The 23,547-nt window shown below is 37.6% G+C and overlaps 2 protein-coding genes across 3 annotated transcripts; one reads left to right on the forward strand and one right to left on the reverse strand.

The window, feature by feature from the left end:
* Positions 1-432: 432 nt before the first annotated feature.
* LOC125492019 (uncharacterized) lies at positions 433-867 on the reverse strand. The gene has a single exon (XM_048634108.1). It carries the CDS (start codon positions 865-867, stop codon positions 433-435), a length of 435 nt encoding a protein of 144 aa, XP_048490065.1.
* Positions 868-7,471: 6,604 nt separating this feature from the next.
* LOC104908708 (histone acetyltransferase HAC1) lies at positions 7,472-21,933 on the forward strand. 2 transcript variants are annotated; one of them, XM_010697852.2, is made up of 17 exons: positions 7,472-7,920; positions 8,407-8,728; positions 10,590-10,701; positions 10,903-11,221; positions 11,305-11,763; positions 11,843-13,593; positions 14,457-14,753; positions 14,846-15,124; positions 16,010-16,138; positions 16,285-16,485; positions 16,569-16,711; positions 16,820-17,132; positions 17,355-17,494; positions 19,610-19,688; positions 19,810-20,202; positions 20,883-21,100; positions 21,217-21,933. In XM_010697852.2, exons 2-17 carry the CDS (start codon positions 8,538-8,540, stop codon positions 21,326-21,328), a joined length of 5,136 nt encoding a protein of 1,711 aa, XP_010696154.2. In that variant the 5' UTR covers positions 7,472-7,920; positions 8,407-8,537; the 3' UTR covers positions 21,329-21,933. The 2 variants fall into 2 exon arrangements, with proteins under 2 accessions (XP_010696154.2, XP_010696155.2); XM_010697853.3 differs by having other exon boundaries at positions 7,473-7,920; positions 10,903-11,146.
* The last annotated feature ends 1,614 nt before the right edge of the window (positions 21,934-23,547 follow it).

Here is a 23,547-nt window from a genome sequence, read left to right on the forward strand (position 1 = left end):
ACAAAAATGACCCCAATAATTAAGCTTATAAGTAGCTTCACAAAAAGATGACCATATTGTTTGCACTTTAATTTACCATGTTTCATCCAAAAAATATTGTTGATCCTAATTTGTACCCAAAAAAAAAGTTTGCTTTTGTACCAAAAAAAAATTTGCTTTTGTACCAAAAAAAAGTTTAGTCTCCCTAATTACTCAAACTGCATTATTGCCCTTATTCTGTATTTTTGTTGCTCCCTTGAAGTAGATGGTCCAACAACACTCTTTCTTTTCTTCCCTTGCTAAGCAGTCCCATCAGATGGTTGTGGTTATGATGTTGATGCAACATAGTTCTTTCTTTGCTTCTGTTGCCCCTCCTTGCATGTCCTTGAATTCGGCCAACTTTTTGCCACACTGAATAGTGCTGCTCCTCTTCCTGTTTTTCTTCTCATTTGGCTATCTCTTCCTCTGTTTAGCAGACCTTCCAACACTTCTTCTGAATGGAGGAGGGTGAATTATAGGGAGTTCAAACTTAGGCCATTGAGATGAGTCAGGCATGGGGTGTATGTGGCTAGCATAGTTCTCTTTGTCTGCATCTCCCTTGTAGTAGGCAGAGACATAGTCATGTGGGTCAAGCCTCTCGTCAAAAATAACCCTCAAACCATGTTTGCAGGGTATACCAGTGCCCTGCCATTTGCCACAACCACACATCCTACTTTCTAGCCTAATAGGGAAGTGCACATGATCATCCAACACCTCAAACTCCCCGCCACCAGCTTCAACAACATGGCAAAACCTGCTTTCATCAGCCCTCACCTCCAACAACTTAGTGCCATAGTCAGTGAGGTCATTGGGTTCCATATCAACAGTTCTATCAAATCTAGCTCCCATCTTTTTCATACACCAACGCCTATAGCTGTAATTGAACCCATACCAATCATAAGCAAGCATACAAATAATAGGAAAATATAGAACAACAAAACAAAATACTTACCTTCACTAGTACATAAATGGCGATTTGCGTCGGATCTGAGGCGCCCATTTGCGTCGGACATGGGTGCGACGCCATAGGCCTCGACGCAAATAGCCCATACATGATCTGCGTCGTATACGGTACGACGCATATATATTAGCAATTTGCGTCGCACCGTATACGGTGCGACGCAAATGACCCCATGTAAAAAATAAAAAAAAATGCAGTTCCAAAGCATGAATGCTTTAGTACTGCATTTGAGGACAAAAAACGAGACATACAACAAAAAACGCATCATGTCCAGATCTAACAAATATACGCATCCATTCGCATAATTTACGTTAACAAAAAATGCATGAATGCATCGATTAAACGAGATAACAGAAACGAAATTAAACGAGATAACATACAAATTGTCTTGCATCGATTAAGAAACGAAAAAAATCTAACAAATATCAAAAAAAAAACCAGATCTAACATACAACAAAAAAAACGAAATTAAAAAACTAAACCTAAAAAAAACAGATCTAAATTCGCCAAAAACCATTCTAACAGACAGATCTAAAAAAAAAAAAACACGAATGGAACGAACGAAATTCGCCAAAAACCAGATCTCCTTCTTCAATCTCGTTCTTCAATCTCTTTCTTCAAATCGCCAAAAACCAGATCTAAAAATAAAAAATAAACAAAAAAGAAATTCAGAATAAACTTTGAACTAAAAAATACCTGAGAAATTCGCTGCTCTTCGAACGAACGAAAGGTTTTTTTCAATTTTCATCGGTGCTCGTTCTTCGTTGTTGGTGTTTGAAGCGGCGGAGTTTAAAAAAATCTGATTTCGTTGGTGTTTGAAGCGGCGGTGTGAGCCTACTGCTACTATGGAGATTCAAATCGAAGGCGAACGGATTTGAAGGCTACTACGGAGTTTAAAAAAATCTGATTTCGTTGGTTGATATGAGAGTTGTTAATTTATAGCCATTGTAAGAATTGCTTTTTTCCCGTTGGAGAAGATCTCGATGATGTCGAATTACAAAATAACAAAATTAAATCTCAGATGTGAATTGAGTAGAGACGAAAGTTGTTAATTTGTAGCGTGTAAGAACAGAGAGAGAAAGAAGTGAATAGTGAGTTTTTGGGGCTTGATTTCGCCAATTACGTGTGACGAGAGAGAAGGAAGATCTGAAAAATGAAGAAGATCTGAAACGACGAGAGAGAAGGGAGGTGGAGAGAGAGAGATATGATGAAAGTTGAAACGGCTGAAGAGAATAAGTGAGGAATTAGGGTTAGCGTGGTTTTTGAAATAAAAATGAGTGGGCCATGGTATCTGCGTCGCACATTAAATACGGTGCGACGCAAATTGGGCTGGGTATGTGCGTCGCACGTTGATTGAGGTGCGACGCAAATTGATTTTTTGCAACGAACTTAAGGCACGTGCAACGCATATAGCTCGTATATGGTACTTGTAGTCATGTTTTGTGTCGTACTCTGTTTTTCATGCGACGCAAATAGCTTTTTTGCGTCACTTCCGTGTCTGTGCGACGCAAATCAGGGGACGCAAATCGTCCTTTTTCTACTAGTGCTTCAATGGCGGATTATTGTTGGGGCGGGTGGGGGCTTGGCCCCCCATAACTGTATAAAATAAATTAAGTAGATTGTAATTTATGTTATAAAACAAACTGTGGCACAGTGGTCTTGAAACAAGGTGTAAAAGAAAGGAAGTTTGAGCCTTAGAGGTTGCAAGTTCAAACCTTGCATCAACACATTTGGATTTTTTTTTCTTCATTTTAAATGCTTCTCTTTTTTCTTTTTTTCTTTTCCTTCTTTCTTTCTTCGTCCTTTCTTTCTTCTCCCCATTTATCTTTGGCTTATATCAATTTGCCTAATTTAGAAAAATCTTTTCCATTAATTGTACTATCTTTAATTATTCTTCTCCGAATTTTATTTTTTTTATTTAACTATAATAGTACTTCTTATTTTCTCAAACTCATTCCTAAAAATCTTTTCCATTAATTGTACTATCTTTACTTATTCTTCTCCGATTTTTTTTTATTTAACTATAATAGTACTTCTTATTTTCTCAAACTCATTCCTAACAATCATAAAATATAAGTTTATCTTTTTTTTTTGTGACTTAAAGCAATTTGGTAATTTATTTAGTTTTTTGTTACTGGAGTAATTTATTTAGTTTCTAATGAACTATACCTTCAATTTCTTAAAAAATTACTCAATTTCTTGAACATTTCACAATGAAAAAACAAATAAATTGAAACAATTTCTTAAAAATTGCACCTTTGAGGTTTTTATTTATTACATTAGCTACAAGTTCTTTGTAGCCATTAATAATAGTATATTAATATTTTGATGTGTATTAGTGTTTTTATTCATCATTTAAAATTTTACACTAAAACTTTAATTTTATCAACTCGGCCCCTGTTAAATAGTAAGTCAAGATCCGCCACTGCTTACCTTCCAACAAAGTAAGGACAAGTAGATCTCTGAAAGGCTTTGTGCATGCATTGAATGACTAGACCACTATTTTTCTGCCTTATCCATGTATTTTGTAGTTTTAGGATCAACCTTTGTTATCTTCTTAATGCCTTTTTTGTAAACAAATATACAGGTTGTATGCATTAGCATCAATAATCCAGAAGATTTCTGGAAAGCAGGGCCAGTGAATCCTCCATTCTTGCAATTAGAGTAAAGGTGTTGACAACATATTCTCTTAGTAGCTCTAGGGAAGACCTCCAACAATGCTCCCTCAACACTCTACAAGGAGGAGAAAAAAATTAGCAGTTAGTTAGGATGTAAATATAGAAATTAAATTATAAAAGTAAAGAAATTTTACCCTCATCCTATCACTTATGGAATCACACCTTGTGACTGGAAAACCAACTTCAAGTTTCTAAAAAAATAGGTCCAAACTATCTTTACTCTCTGTGTCAACTATCCCATATGGAATTGGAAATATCTCATTATTTCCATCAATACCCACAACAGTCAATAAGATTCCCTTGTAGAAGCCACTTAAGTGTGTCCCATCAAACCCAATAATAGGTCTGCAACCTCTTAGGAACCCCTTGAACTGAGTAGCAAAGGAGAAGAAACAAGCTTTGAATTTCGGTGTATTGTTTGAAGAGTTGGTTGTCTAAGTAACTAAAGCATAGCTACTAGTGTTAGTTTGCTTAACCATCTTAGCATATGCTGGTAGCAAACCATAGGATTCAGAAAAACACCCATACATCTGCTCCTTTGTCAAGAACTTGACCTTGTACAACATCCTTTCCTTCACCTTGATCCTATACCTCTTTAAACACATTTTCTGTAATGAGTGCACAAGTAGTACATCAGGGTTGCACTAATTACATCACCTAAATGTCTTGTTAACCAAATACAAGACACCATTGGATTCTCCTTCATTCTTCCACACAACTTGTGCTCACTAGTTATGGAATTTATGGCCCAGCTGATGTCATCCATCAGTCTGGATGCATGAATTCTCCACTCGCAGTCCTCAATGATACACCTAGCAGTGAACCTAAGGTTGTAAGCCTTTTTAACCTTCACAGCAAACCCCTCTTGAATACAGAAGTCCTTAAACACTCCAAGGAAGTGATCTTTGTTTGAAAAGATCATCCACTAAGCAAGCTTTACCTGCCCAAAAACCATCTCCCCCATAATTGTACCATTTGTGTACAACTTATCTAAAACTAACCAACCATCCAAGTAATCTTCGAATTCCTTCTCCACCACTATGTCCACTTCTTCATCTTCAAATTCATCTTCTAGTTCTAAATCATATCACTCATCCTCTGAACTCCCGTAATCAGGGGCGGATCTAGGATTTCAATAATGATGGGGCACCAAAATAATCAACCTAATATTGTGCAAAAATTCAAAAAGATGCATAAATACATAAATTGCCCATAAAAATTATTTTTGTTTAAATCACAATGTAATTATTTTTCAATATAAACTATTACAATTGTTCTCGTCGAGTCTTCATATTTTGGAATTGAGCTACAATATCATCAAGTCTTACTTTCAGAAATAAATCTTTCTCTAAATAAGTAACCAAACAATCACACATTGATATTATTCAAAAAGCAAATAATAATTTTGTAACCAAATAATTTGAAATTCCTACTATTTCCTTAATTAATTTTGTAACATTGAATATTTGATATATATTTTGCAAAAAAAGCCATCACACATTGATATTCAAATAAAAAAAAATTAAACAATTTTGTTGTAATCTTGTAATTCATTCAACAAAGCAAGTAATAGAATTTAAAAGAAAAAACAAAGTACTATTTGTGGAAATTGGAAAAGAAAGGGGAAAAGAGTTGACATACTTGTGAAATAAAAGAAATTAAGGAAATTGAGTGTGGCAACTGGCAGGTCTTGGCACGAATTGCAATTTGCAATTTGATTTGTCTTGTTGTACTGTGGGCCACTGGGTTGTGGCAGAATGGCAGGCTCTCTCAAACTGTCACACACGCAGTACTGCTATACTGGTCTATTATGCCTATGCGTCAGATTTTTTTTAGGTTTACTTTTTCGGTTTAGTCTTTGGCAGGGCAGGTTAAAATATTATTTTGAGGAGAAGCGGGAGTTGGGAAACCGCATAGCATAGGTGTCGTACACGGTAATGGGCCGTTTTTTTTCTTCTTTTTTTAACTATTTTTTTTAAAATTAATGGTGGGGCACGTGCCACCCAGGACCCCATGTGGGTCCGCCCCTGCCCGTAATCCCCAACATACTCATCCTCCATCTTCAAATTCATCTGCTAGTTCTTTTTCCCTAAGATCATCCACATGGATTTCAATTTGATGGGGAGGATTTCTAGGCTTCTTAACCCCTCTCTCCCCACTAGTCTTTGGTACATATGTACCAACCCTCTTGGCAGTGGTTTTAGCAGTTTTAAACCCCTTCTTTGCAATAGCTGCTTTGTTTGAAGCAGCAACTTTGAAAGATTGCGGAGGTGAGTGTGGTTGTGAGGGTACTTCAGGTGGTGGGGATGGAGGAGGGGAAGGTTGGGGAGGTGAGTGTGGATGTGGAGGGGATGGTGGAGGAGAGGGTTGTGTGGGTGAATATACATGTTTAGTGGGAGATGGAGGTGGTTGGAAAAGGTGGGCAGGGGAGTGTGTTTGTGGTGGAGGGGAGTGTATTTGTGGTGGAGGGGAGTGTGTTTGTGGTGGAGGATAGTGTGTTTGTGGTGGAGGGAAGTGTGTTTGTGGTGGAGAAGGGGGGGAGGTTGTGTGTCAGGTTGATGTTGTGACTCTCCCATCATAAATTCTTCATCTTCATGTGAAAAAACTCTAAAAAACTCCATCACACTCAAAACATCCATATTGTAAACTAGTATTTCAATTGCCAAAGGGACAATTGATCCTCCAATTCCCTCAAAGCCTCCTCTTCTTCCTGCCCTGTTCTTTCTTCCTCCCTCTCTCTTTCCTTTTCTTCAGCAATCTTTCTAAGTTTCTTAGCCTCAACATTTTTTTTTTGCTCCCCTCAAGTCCTTCACTAATTTCTACACAAACCTAGGGGGTTGCTGGGTCTCCTATATGAATACCTCAACAGTGTCCATTCTAATAAACCCACCTCACATATTTGAAAGATGTGGATCATCATACAATTTCACTAATTTTTGGTCCTTGGATGCTTATATTAGACTCTAAAATTTTCAGGCAATCACACATCTTGCTTGACAGACTCATCATATATGTCACTCATCAAATCCATAATACTAGTTAAGTCCACATCTTCAACCCTCACATCAAACTATTTACCCTTATAATGATATAATCACACAATAACCACATCCCTTCAATCATCCTATTTCGCAATCAAACAAACAATACAAAAAAAAATTGTGAATGCAGAGAACCCTAAACATTAACCGACAAATTTTTAGCGTACATGAACAAAATATAGACACCCGTTCAATTTTATACGAAATTCATGCAGAAAAAAGCTAAAGCAAAAAAAAAGGGAAAAAATTGTGAAGCAAAGAACCCTCAACAGGAAACTATGAAATTATACCATAGATGAACAAAAAACACACCCATTCTTCTTTAACAACTAAATAATGGAAAAAACTGAAAAATAGAAGTTACAAAACCTTACCTTTGCGATATTTTGAAAAGATGCCTAAAACCTGCGAACTGACTTCCTTCACTTATCCAAAGACGAATAGCTTCTTCCCGTCAAGTTCCAAGTGCAAGAATTTAGATTTTTGCCTCAGATCAATTCATTCTCACAATTTTTTTCAAAATTTTTGTCAACCCAGTTGGAGGAATAAGAACAAAGGAAGAGGGAAGATGATTGGAAGTTGGAGGGGTTTTTTCTCGAAGGTTTTGTTGTTGGAGCGCTATTATTGTAATAAAATACTAACGCCAAGTTAACGCCGTCAATGAGTAAGGACATTTATTGCTTTTTATAAAATTGAAAGGGATACAATATTTTTTCTATGAACTTAATTATACCAAAACTGAAAATCAATATTCGAAAATAATCATATGTACAAGTTGCAACACACGGGCTTCAAAACTAGTTTAAGTTAAACAAAAATAAGTTAGAAAAGTGAGCCATAACTTTGTTTTCTCTCACTAGCCATCCCATTAACGATTCATTCTAACAAAGGGGAAGGATAAACAAACAAAGAAAAGGATCCGTAAAAAAGAAAAGGAAAAAAGAAAAAAGAAAACAGAAACAGAAACATAGAAAAGAAGTCGTCTCGAACCCTAACCCTCGATTGCAATTTACATCTCTTTCAACATTCATCCATTCAAGCTTTCTAATCTATCAAATTAACATATTACCACACAAAATTTCGAATTTCCAGCACAAAATTACTTATTCTGCGAATTCGAAAACCAGATTAGAAGAGTTTCAGAATCGAAGTTCAAGGATTGCGGGCTAATTTTATCGATTTTCGACGCGAACTGATATCTGGATCTTCCGAAATTTTCAAGGTTTGTTTAGGGCTAATGTTAATTGAAGTTCAAAGATTTCAAATTTGTAGCTTAAACATAGTTTAATTGATGATTTGATAACTTTTCGTAATGAAGCAATTGGGAATTTTTTTTTTTTTGGGTTTGAATTTTCTATTGTTGTATTAATCAGAAGATGTTTAAGTAAAAAAAGATTGATTAGCTGTATATTTAGTGATTGTTTATTTGTTTTTCCAATTCAACTTGGTTCTTCTAGTATAAATATAGAATTACATTTGTTGATCATGTTGGTTTTTTGGGTTTTCGATTATCAATTGCCCTTTACCCTCTTTGTTATTGTGGTATTCGACGCAGAAAGTTTCGAGTTTGAGCAAAGAAGTGGCTAAAAAAGTGTGCTTGTTTTTTTAAATTTGCTGTTTAAACTTGCTGATCATGTTAGTTCAAAGATTTGGTCTTTGATGAATAAAGATTTGACGAATAACTGTTTAAATTTGCTTTCTTTTTCAGTGTCGTTGCTGGGCCAAGAAGTGTGTTACTTGCATTGGGGATATTACTATGTTCTGGAGATGAATGGTGAAGTGGTCTATTTATGGTGGAGTTGATGCACTTCGGGATTTTGGGTATCAAAGAATTGAAAAATGAATGTTCAGGGTCTTCAGACACACGTGTCCGGTCAGATCTCTGGGCAGGTTCCTAATCAGAATAGTAATCAGCTGTCTGGATTGCCTCAGCAGAATGGAAATACATTCCATACCCAGGTGCAAAATATGGGTGGTCACAATGTGGACGTGGAAGTGTATAAAATGCGCCGCTTCATGCGAGATAAGATGTATGATCTAATTCTTATATATATATTTTGTTCTATGCATCCGTCACTCTTTCCCTTGAAAGGTTTAGAAAAAGAGTTTCATCATGGTGTAAGTGATTGATATATTGCAAGTCGTAAACTCAATGTACACTCTTGTATCCCGTTTTGTCGTTGTCAAGGGATAGAATGTGGCAGCCTTTGACAGAGATCCTAACACTAAATATGCCACAGGATTTAAGTACTTCATCTGACGGATTTGGTGTAGGTTCTTATGTTTCTTAAAATAGTAAAGTGTTAGTCTAAGAGCTCTTTGGTATCTTTAATGCTTGCTAGTCTAATGACACTTTGTCTTGTGTGAAATATCTTGCTTGCTGCTACTCTGTAGATTTTAAGGCTCTATTTTCTATCTGTCAAGGACTTGACCTTTATGTCACCTTAGGACTTATTTCTTTTCATATTATCCCTGTGTCGTGTGTGCAGTCTTGTACCAGTGATAGGAGTTTGTTTCTGTCAATCAAAAGAAACACTGACTTATCTGTTATGTTTGCAAGATAACGGACCATTTGAAAGATATCTTATTTACCTCCATGCAATCGAATGCTGAAAACCTATCCAAGAATGATTATCTCAGTTTTGAGTGGATTAATGGGACCAAAGAGCTAAGCTTAGTAGATAGTACATCAGGACCGAGATTTATTCTTATATGAGTAGGTCAGTGTTGATTCTTGATTTCTCCCTTCTGCTCAAATTAGAATTGAGGATGCTTGTGCATGGTTGAGTTGGGGGCTTGGGGCCCTTCTTCTTTATTGTTGTAGAACTGGATGTAAGCAACCTTCAGTGGTTGAGTTGATCATTCATGGCGTTTTGTCCGTTTGGGATGTTTGCATCTATTTTTTCCACTTGGAGCAGCCTTTTTCCTTTTCTGAACCGGATGATCTGCTCATTCTTTTGTAACCCTTTATGTACTTGGGTGATATCCATTTGCCTTATCCTTCGTCCTTTACATATTAGTTGCAACACTTCCCTTTTCTGGGAGTTTTAAATTAGTTGCAACCTTACTTGTTTATAGGCTCTCTCTGTCTCTCTCAACATCACTCTGAGTCTCTCTTTGTTTTCGTTGTGTCTCTCTCCACTTCATATGCACTCCTTAAAACTTGTGTGCCCCTCATGTTGCAACCGATATGGAATACATGATGTAGTTAATTATTACATGTAGGAAACATTGTTGAGTGCAACACTTCAATTGGGTGATGTGGTCGCTGTTTATGGTGTGCTGTTTCTGTTACTAGATTAGTGCGATTTTCTCTACGCATGTGTTATAGTTGTACTAGTATTCAGCTAAAAGAATCACCGACGGTGGCATTTGTTCATTCTTCTGCAGATGTGTTATAGTTGTACTACTAATGTGTCCAGAACATTTGTTGTTTACTTTCATGTCATGTGATTATGATCAAGTGGATATTTATGATCTTATTTGCTCAATATCTTGTTGGAAATTATCAAAGTTTTGCAATGTGCACTGTCTTTATGTTCATTTTTGTATTTAAACAATGTTTGTTATTCTTGTACTGCTGTATAGTCAAGCAAGGATTCATGTGTTGCATTTGGGAATGCTTGCTATTTGGGGTTTTGTGAATACAAATTACTTTGCCACTTTTTTTTTTTCTATTCTCGAAATTGTATCTATTGATGTGTCATTATTCGATCCTTACTCATGTTACATGGGTGTTTCTGTGTTCTAGAAAGTGGCAACTTTAGCATTTTTGGTTTTGATGTTTTTTTATTGTTTGTTTTAGTATCTTCATATAGTTAATTGATATGCTGAATAATTATTATCTGAGTTTGTTGGTGGCAATAAATATATACTCTCTCTTGTTTTCAGCTATGAGATTCTAATGCTGAAGCAAGCACAACCTAATGAAGCTGTTTCAAGGAAATTGCTAGATATTTCTAAACGCTTAGAAGAGGGGCTGTTTAAATCTGCTACAACAAAGGTATTCTTGTCCTATCTTTGTTTTGTTTCTGGGATATCTTATGTTAGTTGGTTATGATTTTTTCTGCATGTAGTCCACTGTTTGATTTGTGGTGTTTTTCATGAAAGTGATTTTGTTGTATTTCCTTTACGATTTAAAAAAGTCTTGGTTGTCAAGGAGCTTTGTCGTAGTTGGTATTTTCCTTATTTAGTTCCTTGACAGGAGGACTACATGAACATGGATACTCTTGAGAGCCGCTTGCAGGCGTTCATTAGGCGAACACCACAGAATAACCATGCTCCTCAACCGTCACAATATATGAATACTCCTACTCCTGTTGGTACTATGATACCTACACCTGGTATGCCGCAGCAGCACAATGTAAATTCAAATGTGATGGTATCATCGGCAGTGGATCCTTCTAATATGATCTCAGCTAGTGGTGGCATGTCATCTTCAAATCCAGGTATGGGAGGCTTGTTACCGAGTTCCAACGGGTCATTTTCTAGCATTCGTGGTGGTTCATTCCACGGAGCTGAAGGTGATTAAACGTGTCATAACTCAGTTGAGAGATGTTACTAGGTTTAGTGCTTTGGCCTATTTCTGATGGAATATGTTTTGCAGGATCTCTTTCAAATAGTTACCAACAATCACCATCTAGTTTTTCCGTGAATTCTGGCAGTAACAACGTAATGGCTGGGCAGAGAGTTATGAGCCAAATGATCCCTACTCCTGGTTTCAGTAGCAATAGCAATCAGGCATTAGTGAATGTGGAAAACACTAGCAGTGGTGGTGTGTTATCCGGTGTTGATACTTCTGGTGTGTCACAACAGGTGCCTCAAAAGCACGTTGGTCAAAATAGCCGCATGTTACAGAACCTTGGCAGTGCGGTGAACAACGGAATGAGGTCTTATATGCAGCACAAATTCCAAAATGGGTCTGTGAATACTGGATTTGGAAATAATTTACAAATGGCGAATGGTTCGAGCTCTTCAGATAGCTATATGACCACATCATCTTTTGGCGCCTCTCCTAGACCTATGCAACAGCCTCGTGATCCAAATCAGCGCCCTTCTGTGCAAGGTACTCCTTTCTCATTCTCCCTTGAGTATTAATTGATGCTTTAATTAATATTCGCTGATGTAACTTGTTTGTCCGGCAGGTGAGGGTTACAGGTTGAGCGCGGCTGATGCAACTGGAAGTGGGAATTTCTACAACACTGGAGCTCAAGTTGGGTCTCTGATGACTAATCAGAATGTAAACCAAATGAGACCACATGCAGTAAGCAGACCGAATGCCTTAATGAACCAAACTAGCACACAAGCTGCACAATCAGCTTTGTATGCAAGGCCTCAAATGGTGGAGCAGGGAGAAAAATTGAATTTCCAATCATCACCTAGAGAAAATCATTCACAATCATATGGTAAACAGTATCAACAACAGGTTCAACTTTTGTCACAGCAGCAGCAGTTTGCAAGCCGTCAACAGAGACAGCCTAGTGAGCAGCAGCAGTCTTTGGGGAGAAATGATCAATTTGTTCAATCGCAAACATCTGACCTTGGTAACCGTGTGAAGTCTGAGACAGGACTTGAGCACCAGAGTGAGGTTCTTCAGTCACAAGTTTCTGCTGGGCAGCACCAGCTTTCAGATTCACATTTTAATGGAAATCTTACCAGAAGTTCTCAGCCTTCTTCAGCTCCATCAGGTCCTCAAGACATGCAGTCCACTCTCATGCAAAATTCTCAGCAGATGATGGCTGATGAGGCTGCAAACGAATACAATAACGTGCCTTTTGGAGTACAATCAGATGCACAGCTGCATAGTCAGTGGCCTTCTGATACAGACAGATCGTCATTGGCTGGAAATTCATCCCATGAACAGCATGTGCAAGAGGAGTTCCGGCAGAGAATGGCGGGGCATGATGAAGCTCAGTGCAATAATCTGTCTTCTGAAGTTTCTAGCATTGGCCAAAATGCTGCTCCTAGGAGCACTCTGGATCAACCTCGAGTAGTTGGTGGTGGGTCCTGTAGTTCTGGGAACTTTCGCGAGCGCCAATTTAAGAACCAGCAAAGATGGCTTTTGTTCTTGCGCCACGCACGTTGGTGTAGAGCACCAGCAGGAAAATGTCCGGAGCGCACTTGCCCTGATGCACAAAAGCTATTGAAGCATATTGATGGTTGTTCTACTTCTTCTTGCACATATCGGGGCTGTTCTGCGACCAAAACACTTCTAGTTCATCACAAGCATTGTAGAGACCCCACCTGCCCTGTTTGTATACCAGTCAGGAATTTTATACGTTCACAAGGAAGGGCATATGCTCGTAAAGATTCTGAATCTGGTTTGCAACGTTCAATTACTGGAAGCTGCAGATCATCTGAAGCTGGAGAAGGGAAGGTCAAAGATGTGTCGAAGCCTTCCGAAATAGTTGCAGAACCTATTGACAATCCACCTGCTGTCAAACGCTTAAAGCCAGAGCTTCCTTCCCAATCTGCTACCCCTGATAGTGGAAGCATATATTTGCCGATTAGTGCTACTAATACCTCTCATGTTCCCCAAAGTGTACAACCAAAATTATCTGAAAAAGTTGATAGCAGCTTGCAGGTTAAGTCTGAATACTCAGATGTGAAGATGGAGGCTTCAGTTGGCTTAAATCCTAATGTTACTGAGGTAAAGAGCATCATGATGGATACTTCTAATCAGCAGGTGGATGTTACTTCTACCTTGACTTCTAAGGAAGAAAGTGTCAAACTTGAAAAAGACAATGGTCAAGTGAAGCCAGAAGAGGAGGATTCTCCTGAAGCTTCATCTGGAAAGTCTGGAAAGCCAAAGATTAAAGGAGTATCTTTAACTGAATTGTTCACACCAGAGCAGATAAGGGAGCACATCTCTGGTCTTAGGCAGTGGGTTGGGCAGGTCTGTCTCAGTTTCCACTCCCTGGCTTTTTTTGTTTAGTTATTTTCACTAGACGGATAGGTTTACTTTTAGCAAGTGGGTATTGAAAAGTCAGTCTCCTCTGTGTTCTAATATGTCCTTATATTTTCTTGTTCCTCTATTTGTTAATGCTGAAATTTTTTTTGATTGAACAGGGAAATAGAGAATAACCTATACTTGGGAGAATTCTATTAGTCTGTGCCGGAGCTATGCCTTTGCTAAGATGTATTATTGTTTTAATTGCTCATATCTGCTATTATTACCAAGGGAAAAGAAGAGCCTCCTGATTTTGTGTTATACTTGTTGGCCAAAACCTTAGATTGTGATAGTTAAAGAAAAGGATAAACCTTCAAATGAGCCTGTCAAGGCGATCATCATATCCTTTTATTGGCGAGGGCTCATGCTATTTAGGTGCAGGGGTACCCTTCTGTTGGCAAATAAAAACTGAAAAGGCTGAAACAGACAGTTTTACTTTACCTGATCTTTCAATGCAGTGCCATTAGATTATTATCATATTACGGGCTGTTGTATTTCTTGAAGAGTTTCTTTAGTCGACTACCTATGATAAGAAGTTGGATCGCATATTGTTATTGTTTTGTGGAGCTATGAGTTAGGTCTCAATCTGGGCATGAGTGAACCATCACCACTATAATGGTCTCATCATTGCAGTGATCTATTGACTATCTTGTGCAACGATTATGTGATATACCTTTGCAAATATGTGGCCCTGGTTAATCGCTGACTTAGAAGTTGCTTCTGTTTGGTGGTTCTGCTGTAAATTGCTTGTGCAGCTTGTCATAGTCTACCGTAAAATTAATCTGTTTTCTTTTTTTTATTGATTGCAGAGCAAAGCTAAGGCAGAAAAAAATCAAGCGATGGAACACTCAATGAGTGAAAACTCCTGTCAGTTATGTGCTGTTGAGAAGCTCACTTTTGAACCGCCACCTATTTATTGTACTCCATGTGGTGCTCGAATAAAACGAAATGCGATGTATTACACTGTTGGAGCTGGTGATACACGTCACTCTTTCTGTATTCCATGTTATAACGAAGCGCGTGGTGATACAATTGCTATTGACGGCACTGCAATTCCCAAGATTAAGCTGGATAAAAAGAAAAATGATGAAGAGACAGAAGAATGGGTAAGTTTCTCAGTTGGATGTTTGATGTCATTGCAGCCATAGGTAACTCCATTTTATGGTTCTCTTACAATTCATACTATTCTTCTTTGCAGTGGGTGCAATGTGATAAATGTGAAGCCTGGCAGCATCAGATATGTGCGTTGTTTAATGGAAGACGGAATGATGGTGGTCAAGCTGAATACACATGTCCTTATTGCTATATGCAAGAGATTGAAAGGGGAGAGCGTAAGCCATTGCCGCAAAGTGCCGTTCTTGGGGCAAAAGATTTGCCAAAAACGATTCTCAGTGACCACATTGAGCAACGGCTATTCAAAAGATTGAAACAAGAGAGACTAGATAGGGCTAGAGTCCAGGGAAAAAGTTACGATGAGGTAATTTTTAACTGGCATCATGGTGATTTTATCAATTCCTTGTGTTGGCTGTTGTTTGCATAATAGGTGAGATGTCTATTATGTGCTACTTGTATTATTTGAATTACAGATCTTCATGGCCAGTGAATGAGTGTAGATTTGGTCTCTCTTAGATTTCTGCTGTACTAGATTGCTCTTTAGGTATTTCTACTCTCAAATCATATTGATTTCCAGAATTAGAAGTCAGTCTATTTCTCATAGCCTGCTTCTATGAAGTGCAACTGTAATTTGTCCATCATTATGTCCTTTCATTATATGGGATCCTTTACGTTTCATTGATTATATATTTTGTCCAAAATTTTCCTTCCTGTCTATAGAATTTCTTAATTTTGGACACAAGGTACCAGTGATGGACAATTACTCTCCATATTGATGTCAAGATGAAATGGTACTAAGTACTAGATATGGATGGAATCCTTTAATATGCACCCAGACACATCCGAAGGAGAAGACATGGAGGGAGGGGGGGGGGAGGCTAGAAGATTTTTACATATTCACTCACCGTATCAGTCCATGGTCGACTTTGCCTTTAAGATCTAGGAGTGTAGAGAAAGAACATATCTGCCAACTGTACGCTTTAGGCCTTCCTTTTTCTCTGTGTATGTGCGTGTGTGTGTGTGTGTGTGTGTGTGTGTGTGTGTGTGTGTGTGTGTGTGTGTGTGTGGTATTTTATAACCTTTTTGTTTTAATTTTGTAAAGTCTTCCAAACAGCATGGAAGAGTAATATATAGCTGTCTTGCTGAACTATTTGAAAATGCAGTGTCATAGATACATTAAGGTTGGTATATCTTTGCTTGTGTCAGTTACAGTAACACCTCTGGATTCTGAATGCATTTTTTTTTTCAGGTTCCTGGAGCAGATGGAATTGTTGTTAGAGTTGTGTCATCTGTTGACAAGAAGTTGGAAGTGAAGCCACGGTTTCTGGAGATCTTCCGTGAAGAGAATTATCCAACTGAATTTGCTTATAAATCTAAGGTTTGATGTTGTTCTGCTTTGAGCGATGTACTTTCAAGTTGGTTCCTAGAAATGAATTGGCTGACCAGGTTGCTATATATATGGTCCTTTGACTTCTGATGCTATAACTTTATTATCGATCGTGATTAGTCGACTTCTTTCTTCAGGTGGTTTTGCTTTTTCAGAAAATTGAAGGAGTAGAAGTGTGCTTGTTTGGAATGTATGTGCAAGAGTTCGGCTCGGAATGCCTGCCTCCAAATCAACGCCGTGTTTATCTTTCATACCTTGATTCAGTGAAGTATTTTAGGCCTGACGTAAAAGCAGTTACTGGAGAGGCTCTCCGTACATTTGTTTATCATGAAATCTTGGTATGTTTCGGTGTTTAATTTGTGTCATTAATGATTGCTTAACGTGTCTTTCTTTTTAAAGCAATTGACACGCCATTTTGCAGATTGGGTACCTGGAGTATTGTAAGTTACGAGGTTTTACGAGTTGTTATATCTGGGCATGTCCACCTTTGAAGGGTGAAGATTATATTCTGTATTGCCATCCTGAGATTCAGAAAACACCAAAATCGGACAAATTGAGGGAGTGGTATGTTCCAGTTATGAATATGTCAATGAGCTTTTGGTGAACCCCCCTCCTCCCCCAACACCCTGTCTGCTCGTTATGTATGATGAGACACTGACTTTTCTGCTTCAGGTACTTGGCGATGCTTAGAAAAGCTACGAAGGAAAATATTGTGGTTGATCTTACAAACTTATTTGATCATTTCTTTGTGCAAACTGGTGAAAGCAAGGCCAAGGTCACTGCAGCTAGGCTCCCTTATTTTGACGGTGATTATTGGCCTGGGGCTGCAGAGGATATGATCTATCTGATTAATCAAGAAGAAGAATGTAGGAAACTGAACAAGAAAGGAACAACAAAAAAGATGATCACAAAGAGGGCTCTTAAAGCATCTGGGCAGTCAGATCTATCCAGCAATGCATCAAAAGATCTTCTTTTAATGCATAAAGTAATTTCCATTTTTTTTACTGTAGCTTCTTCTCAATTCTTTTAATGTACCTGTGTTTGCCTCTAGTTGGTTGGCCTGCTTATCTTGTGCTAGAGGAGGATATTACTTTGATTACTTCATAGTGTACTTAATCATTTATGTTAGCTCACTGCCAGTAGCCAATGCTGCAATTTGCCCTTAGTATTAGGGTTGTCTTATTGTTTTTTTTGTACTGTTCTGCAGCTTGGTGAAACGATTTCTCCCATGAAAGAAGATTTTATTATGGTCCATTTGCAGCATTCATGCACTCACTGTTGTGTCCTAATGGTTTCCCAGAACCGCTGGGTTTGCAATCAATGTAAGAATTTTCAGCTATGTGACAGGTAAGATCTTGCTTCTACAATTTAGATTCTGGTGGTATGAGTTTGTCTTCTTTTGGCGGACATAAAATATTGAAATCAGTTTTGTAGAGGTCAAGATGAGTTTGCAATTCTAGCAAGAATCTTTTAGGTTATCAACCAAACTGATCTTGGAGTTTTGCGGATAAGACTTTGTCTTTTGTTCCTTCCGTTGGCAGATCTTTATCCAACTTTGAGTAATTTATTTTTTAAGAACTTATATTCATTATATAAAAATGTTAAATTATACTGCATTTGATTTATAATTTCCTTTGATACTTTTAGTTTTTGATAATTTATTTCTACATGTCAGTTTGAGAAAAATCAAAGCTGAATATTCAAACTTAAAAGGTGAATGTGGCTCTTATTTGAGGAAGGAGTGATTATGATATGCAAATAATATTAATCTTGCTGGCGTCGTCTCTGTAAATACTTCCATTATATCTGTTTCCCATAGTGTCAAGGAAAACATGGTTTTAGCTACCTGTTTGTGGGTGTGTTGTGTGTGTGTGTGTGTGTGCAACCCCCCCCCCTCCCCACTCCCTAACACATGTATATTACTATATTTGCACATATTAAAATTTGCAAATACTTATAAAACGAGGTATTTGAAGTACTACATCTATACAGAAATTACTTCTTTCACACTGCAGAATTGGTCAATTGCTCCATCATATTATTAGCAAGATTCTTAGGTTCTTGGACTTGTAAGGGTATTTGAACTGCCAATCTGTATTTGCCAAATGGTATTTGATAAGAGCACTTGACAAGTTGTACTAAGGGGTACAAAAAAAAAGGTTTTTATCATGTTTTCATTTCTATCTAAGTTCGTCCCATATTAGTATTGTTTTACCATTTTGGGAAATGACCCTCTAATGTTTTAGATATATCTCTCCCTCCATTACTATAATGTAGAGGTGTGCGGTTTGGGTTTGTCTCAGATTGTATTGGTCGGGTCATGTACTCATGTTCGAGTTGGCTCATCTCACATAGTCACATCAGTTCTGTCTAATCATTTTGGATCATTTACCCATCCGGGTTTGAGTGCCTGAGCTAAGTTTACTGGTTTGGGTTGGGTCAACTAGGGGTTTGGTTGAGTCAATACATGTTTGAGACGGTCTTATGTCGGTTTATTTTGGATTCGAGTAAAGGTCAGATCATTATTAGGTTTGTTCAACTTTGGTTCTAGTCATGTCTGGATCGGGTAAGTTGCGTTAAATCAAGTTCGATCGGGTAAATTCGGTGACTATGGAGTGAGTCATCTTAAGGTTTGATAAAGTTTGGTTTGGGTCATTTTGGATGAGGTCAGTTCGGGTTATAGTTGGATGAGGTCATACGTCATGACAAGTGCTGTTCAACTGTTCCATGCTGGACTTCTATTACAAATAGGGTCACTACATGCTCTTTCATTCGTCAAGTTACACGTGGTTTCAGATTTGAGTCATTTTATTTGAGGTTCTGTTTATTATTGTATATGGTATTATGGTCGTCTTAAAGAGTGAAGCATTTATAATTTGTGTTAAAAAGGTTATTATGAGTTTTATATTGGGGGACTCACTTTCAATTATTTTGACTATAAGATTCTTGATGAAACTATTGTAGGTATGTACTCCATCTGTCCCACAACACTCTTTATACTTTCTTTTTTCATTTGTCCTAGAATGCTCTTCACACTTCTATTTGTGAATTTGACCCACTTTTGTTTTACCCTTCTACCTTTTAACCATTGACCCACACTCTCTCCACCAAATCAAATAATATCACTCTTACTACCTACCAACTCTAACCATTGGCCCAGACTCTTTCTCACCAAATAAAATAATGCTTATCTTACTACCTATTACCTCCTATTACATCTACTTTTTCAATAAAATAACAATTAATAACCAAACAACAACTTATCATCTAACTATACATGCCCTGTCAAGAGTATTTTGGGACGGAGGGAGTATTTATTTAGGTCATACCTTTGCATCTGTTTCACTTTGGTATTTGGTACCTGATTAAGTTAAATTTATAATGAACCTTTGTTGTACTTTTCAACAATGTCGAGTTGGAGGATATTGTTTATATTGTAAAAACCGAATATGTGTATTGCAGGTGCTATGAAGCAGAACAAAAGCGTGATGATAGAGAAAGACATCCTATAAACCAGAAGGACAAGCATCCACTTTATCTTGTAAGTTATTGTGCTTGTCTATGTTAGAGAAAGTTCTTTCTTTTCTTTGGACTAATATGACTCATTAATGTTATAAAGGTACATGCCTTTTTCTAAGCATTTATATGGTTTAATGATCTAGGTTGAGATCACTGATGTGCAAGATGACACCAAAGACAAAGATGAGATTCTTGAGAGTGAATTTTTTGATACCCGACAGGCATTCTTGAGTCTTTGCCAAGGGAATCATTACCAGTATGATACCCTACGTCGTGCTAAACATTCCTCCATGATGGTGCTTTACCATCTTCATAATCCAACTGCCCCAGCATTTGTGACGACATGCAACATATGTCTTCTCGATATTGAGACTGGTCAAGGTTGGCGTTGTGAAACATGTCCGGAATATGATGTATGCAATTCTTGCTACCAAAAGGATGGTGGTATTGATCATCCTCATAAGTTGACAAATCATCCTTCCATTGCTGATCAGAATGCACAGAATAAGGAAGCTAGACAACAGCGTGTTCTACAGGTATTAACATTTGCATTCACCTTTACCCCCTTCCAACCTGGCAAAGGTTATCATACACCAGCCAAGTATCTCACATCTTGTGTGGACTTTGGATGGTTGTTTAACTTTTTCTATATTATTTTAACTATATCTCATCATAATAATTTACTTCACAAACTTGCTGTCCTCCCTATTTTCCTGTTGCTAAATATGAATGGCCATTATAAGTCTTGCAAAGTCTTCTTGATATAGATAAGATTTAATCCAAGATGTTTGTAGCTCTCACACATGTTAAGATGGTTGTAAAGTACCGTGGTTGTCTTATCTGCAATTGTAGAGACAAGGCTGACTTCCTACGATGAAAGCAATCTTTCTTTACTCCCCCTTGTGTAAAGTCATTGCTGGACGACATAATTGTCTCTTTTCCATTTCTTGCCTCAGAAACAACAATTCCGTACCATTCAGAGAACATGGGTTCTGATTCTGAGTCGTAAAACTATACTAATGGTTGCTCAAGTTAGCCAAGAGCTCTGGATTCTACATGGGTTCTTAATTTTCTTTCTAGTGTCTTTCTTTGTGCCATAGCGCAGCTTTCTGTCTCTGCCTTTTCTTTTATTCATAAAGAAAGGTCTTTTTACCCCACCTCCCTCCTCCCTTTCTCTCTGTGCAGCATGTACTAATACGACTTTTTCTAATTGCAGCTACGGAAAATGCTTGATCTGCTAGTACATGCATCTCAATGTCGTTCACCACATTGCCAGTATCCCAATTGCCGGAAAGTTAAGGGTCTTTTCCGTCATGGGATACAATGCAGAGTTCGGGCATCTGGGGGTTGTGTTCTTTGCAAGAAAATGTGGTATCTTCTTCAGCTTCATGCTCGAGCTTGTAAAGAATCTGAATGTCACGTACCTCGATGCAGGTTTGTTGCTCAAACTTGTAGTTGGTTCAATAAATTCTTTTCCTCGGTGCCCTTGTCTACTTTGGTTTGATTCTTTAGGAGCATGTTTCTCAAGTCGTAATGTTTTGTATCTCCAGAGATTTGAAAGAACATCTAAGGCGGTTGCAACAGCAGTCTGACTCTCGTAGACGAGCAGCTGTGATGGAGATGATGAGACAGCGAGCTTTAGAAGTAGCTGGCAATGCTTAGTCCTTTTGTACATATGTTCGGACACTTGGAGGAGTTATCCGAGAACGTCGTAGATGGTAAATTATCCGAAGTATACTGAGAGCATAGTAACAAGAGAAGTGAGTCTCTGGACTAGTGGGGAGAAAATGTGGATTTACACTTCTGTACAGATTCAACATCCAGAAGCCATTAATATGTCAAGATATATTTCCTGCTTCTGAAACTCTCCCTCTGAAGACACTGGTGGGATTCTTTGCCACATTTTATTAGAAAATGTAAAAAAAGAAAAGAGGAGGGAAGATGAAAGAGATAGTGTTTTTATATCCAGAGCACTCATCCTCGAAGCTTACTAACATCACATAAATGGAGCATCAGAGGTTAGTGTTCATCTTTGTGAGGTGGAAGAATTGGTGATTCTTTAATTCTATCCTTGTGTATTTTCTGCGATGCCATCGTTGGTGGCAAGTGTACTATAGTCTGTATTTATGTCTGAGATACGTTCCTTTTTGTGCTATCAAGCGTAGGCGGCGTTTGCAGCTATGTGCTTTCTACCTCCTATATGTTTGTCTCCTTTTTTGTAGAATATTCATTTCATTCTGGAAAAGAAAAAGAAGTTCCATCTGAAAGTTCTTTTGCGCTATATGTCCTCAATTATGATTATGATCCTTATAGTTACATACCGTTAAGAATCTGGATTTTTGGATCTTCTGTTTCTTTGATTGAAAGAGGAATAAAATTGCTCCACGAAAATAACAGGACACCAAGCAGAAACAAAAGCGAAAATCATACTTGGGCTCTACTGGCCTTTCATACAAAGCATATTGCTAATGACGTCTAGGCATGCAATGCCAAAAGTCTCAATTTTTTTTGGGTTTGTCATTGTTGTGTTCCAATATTTCTTTGTAAAGTTTTCACGACCGCTATAATTTTAGAAGTATTTCAGAGATGCTTGTGCTATTATATCTCATTTGATATATTTTGGATATATTGTGAACTAGTGTGTTTTTAACTGATTTTGTAAACTAGTACCTTTACTTTTCAGCTATTATCCTAAGGTAAATAATTGTTTTGATTTCAGTACTTCACGTAAAATTTTCGGCCAAAATTGTCTATTATCCGACATTGACTCTGTATTTCCCTCCAAATCTTGCGCATGGGATGTAATTCTCAATGAGATCGAACACAATACCAATCGTTCCTTTTAAACCTCCCATTTAAAACCTCAACTCTCCTATCTCCCATTTGTAAATTTTTTGCTCCATCTTCAAATTCTCTTTTCTTAAAGGCGATTTAGTTCTGGTTATTGGGTTTCAAGGTAGGTAAGTTTCAGTTTTAAAGCTTTGTTTCCTCAATGTATTTTGGGTTATTTAAAAAGATGTTAGGGCTGAATTTGTTTTGGATTTCCACAATGGCTAAGTTCTCACTCCAATGGATATGACAAGTGTGAGATTTGCTTGTTGTGGTCTAATAGTATTGTGATAGTAACTCACAGTGAAGAAGATGAGAAAGAGAGAGAGAGGGAGTGAGAATTTACTGCTGTGGTAGAGAGGCTGGTGGTAGGAGTAAAGAAGATGAAGAAGGGAAAGGGGAAATCAAAAGGGGTTAAAAGAGAGAGGGAGCATATGTGCGAGTTGAAGATAAAAAACGCAAGATTTGGAGGGAAATAGAAGGTCAATACTGGATAAATGACCATTTTGACCTAAAATTCTAAGTAAGGTACTAATATTAAAATAATTACATACTTTAATATACTAGTTGACGAGAAAAAACAATAAAGGTACTAGCTCACAAATTCGGTATTATAAAAAGTACTATTTTACAAAATCAGTGTCATGGTACTAGTTCACAATTTTGCCATAAGTTGCCATATATATTGTTAGTAAGATGTTTTATACTCAGTTTTTGGGATTTGAAATTTCATTTAATAAGCTATGTTTCTTGTTACAAAATTGAAATCCGTGAGTTGGATCTCATTATTAATGTGTATCTCTAGTGAATAGTGAGTAGATTGTACACTGCCTAGGAAAGCTGAAGCAAAAAGAATTAATTTGTTGCATCAGTTACCAGACCCTTGTTAAAGCAAATGTAGTCGCCACATTCGTCAAAGCCAGGACAGTTTTATTGTTCCTAATGCTTTCAAATGGTAAAGTTTTAAAAATATATGGGCATCCACCATTATAACTTGCATGAATATGTATCCACCAATCCCTCTCAATTCTCAAGGGACATGAAGTTTTATA

The sequence above is a fragment of the Beta vulgaris genome, chromosome 7 (assembly GCF_026745355.1).
Source record: "Beta vulgaris subsp. vulgaris cultivar EL10 chromosome 7, EL10.2, whole genome shotgun sequence".
In the NCBI taxonomy this organism is placed as follows: Eukaryota; Viridiplantae; Streptophyta; class Magnoliopsida; order Caryophyllales; family Amaranthaceae; genus Beta; species Beta vulgaris.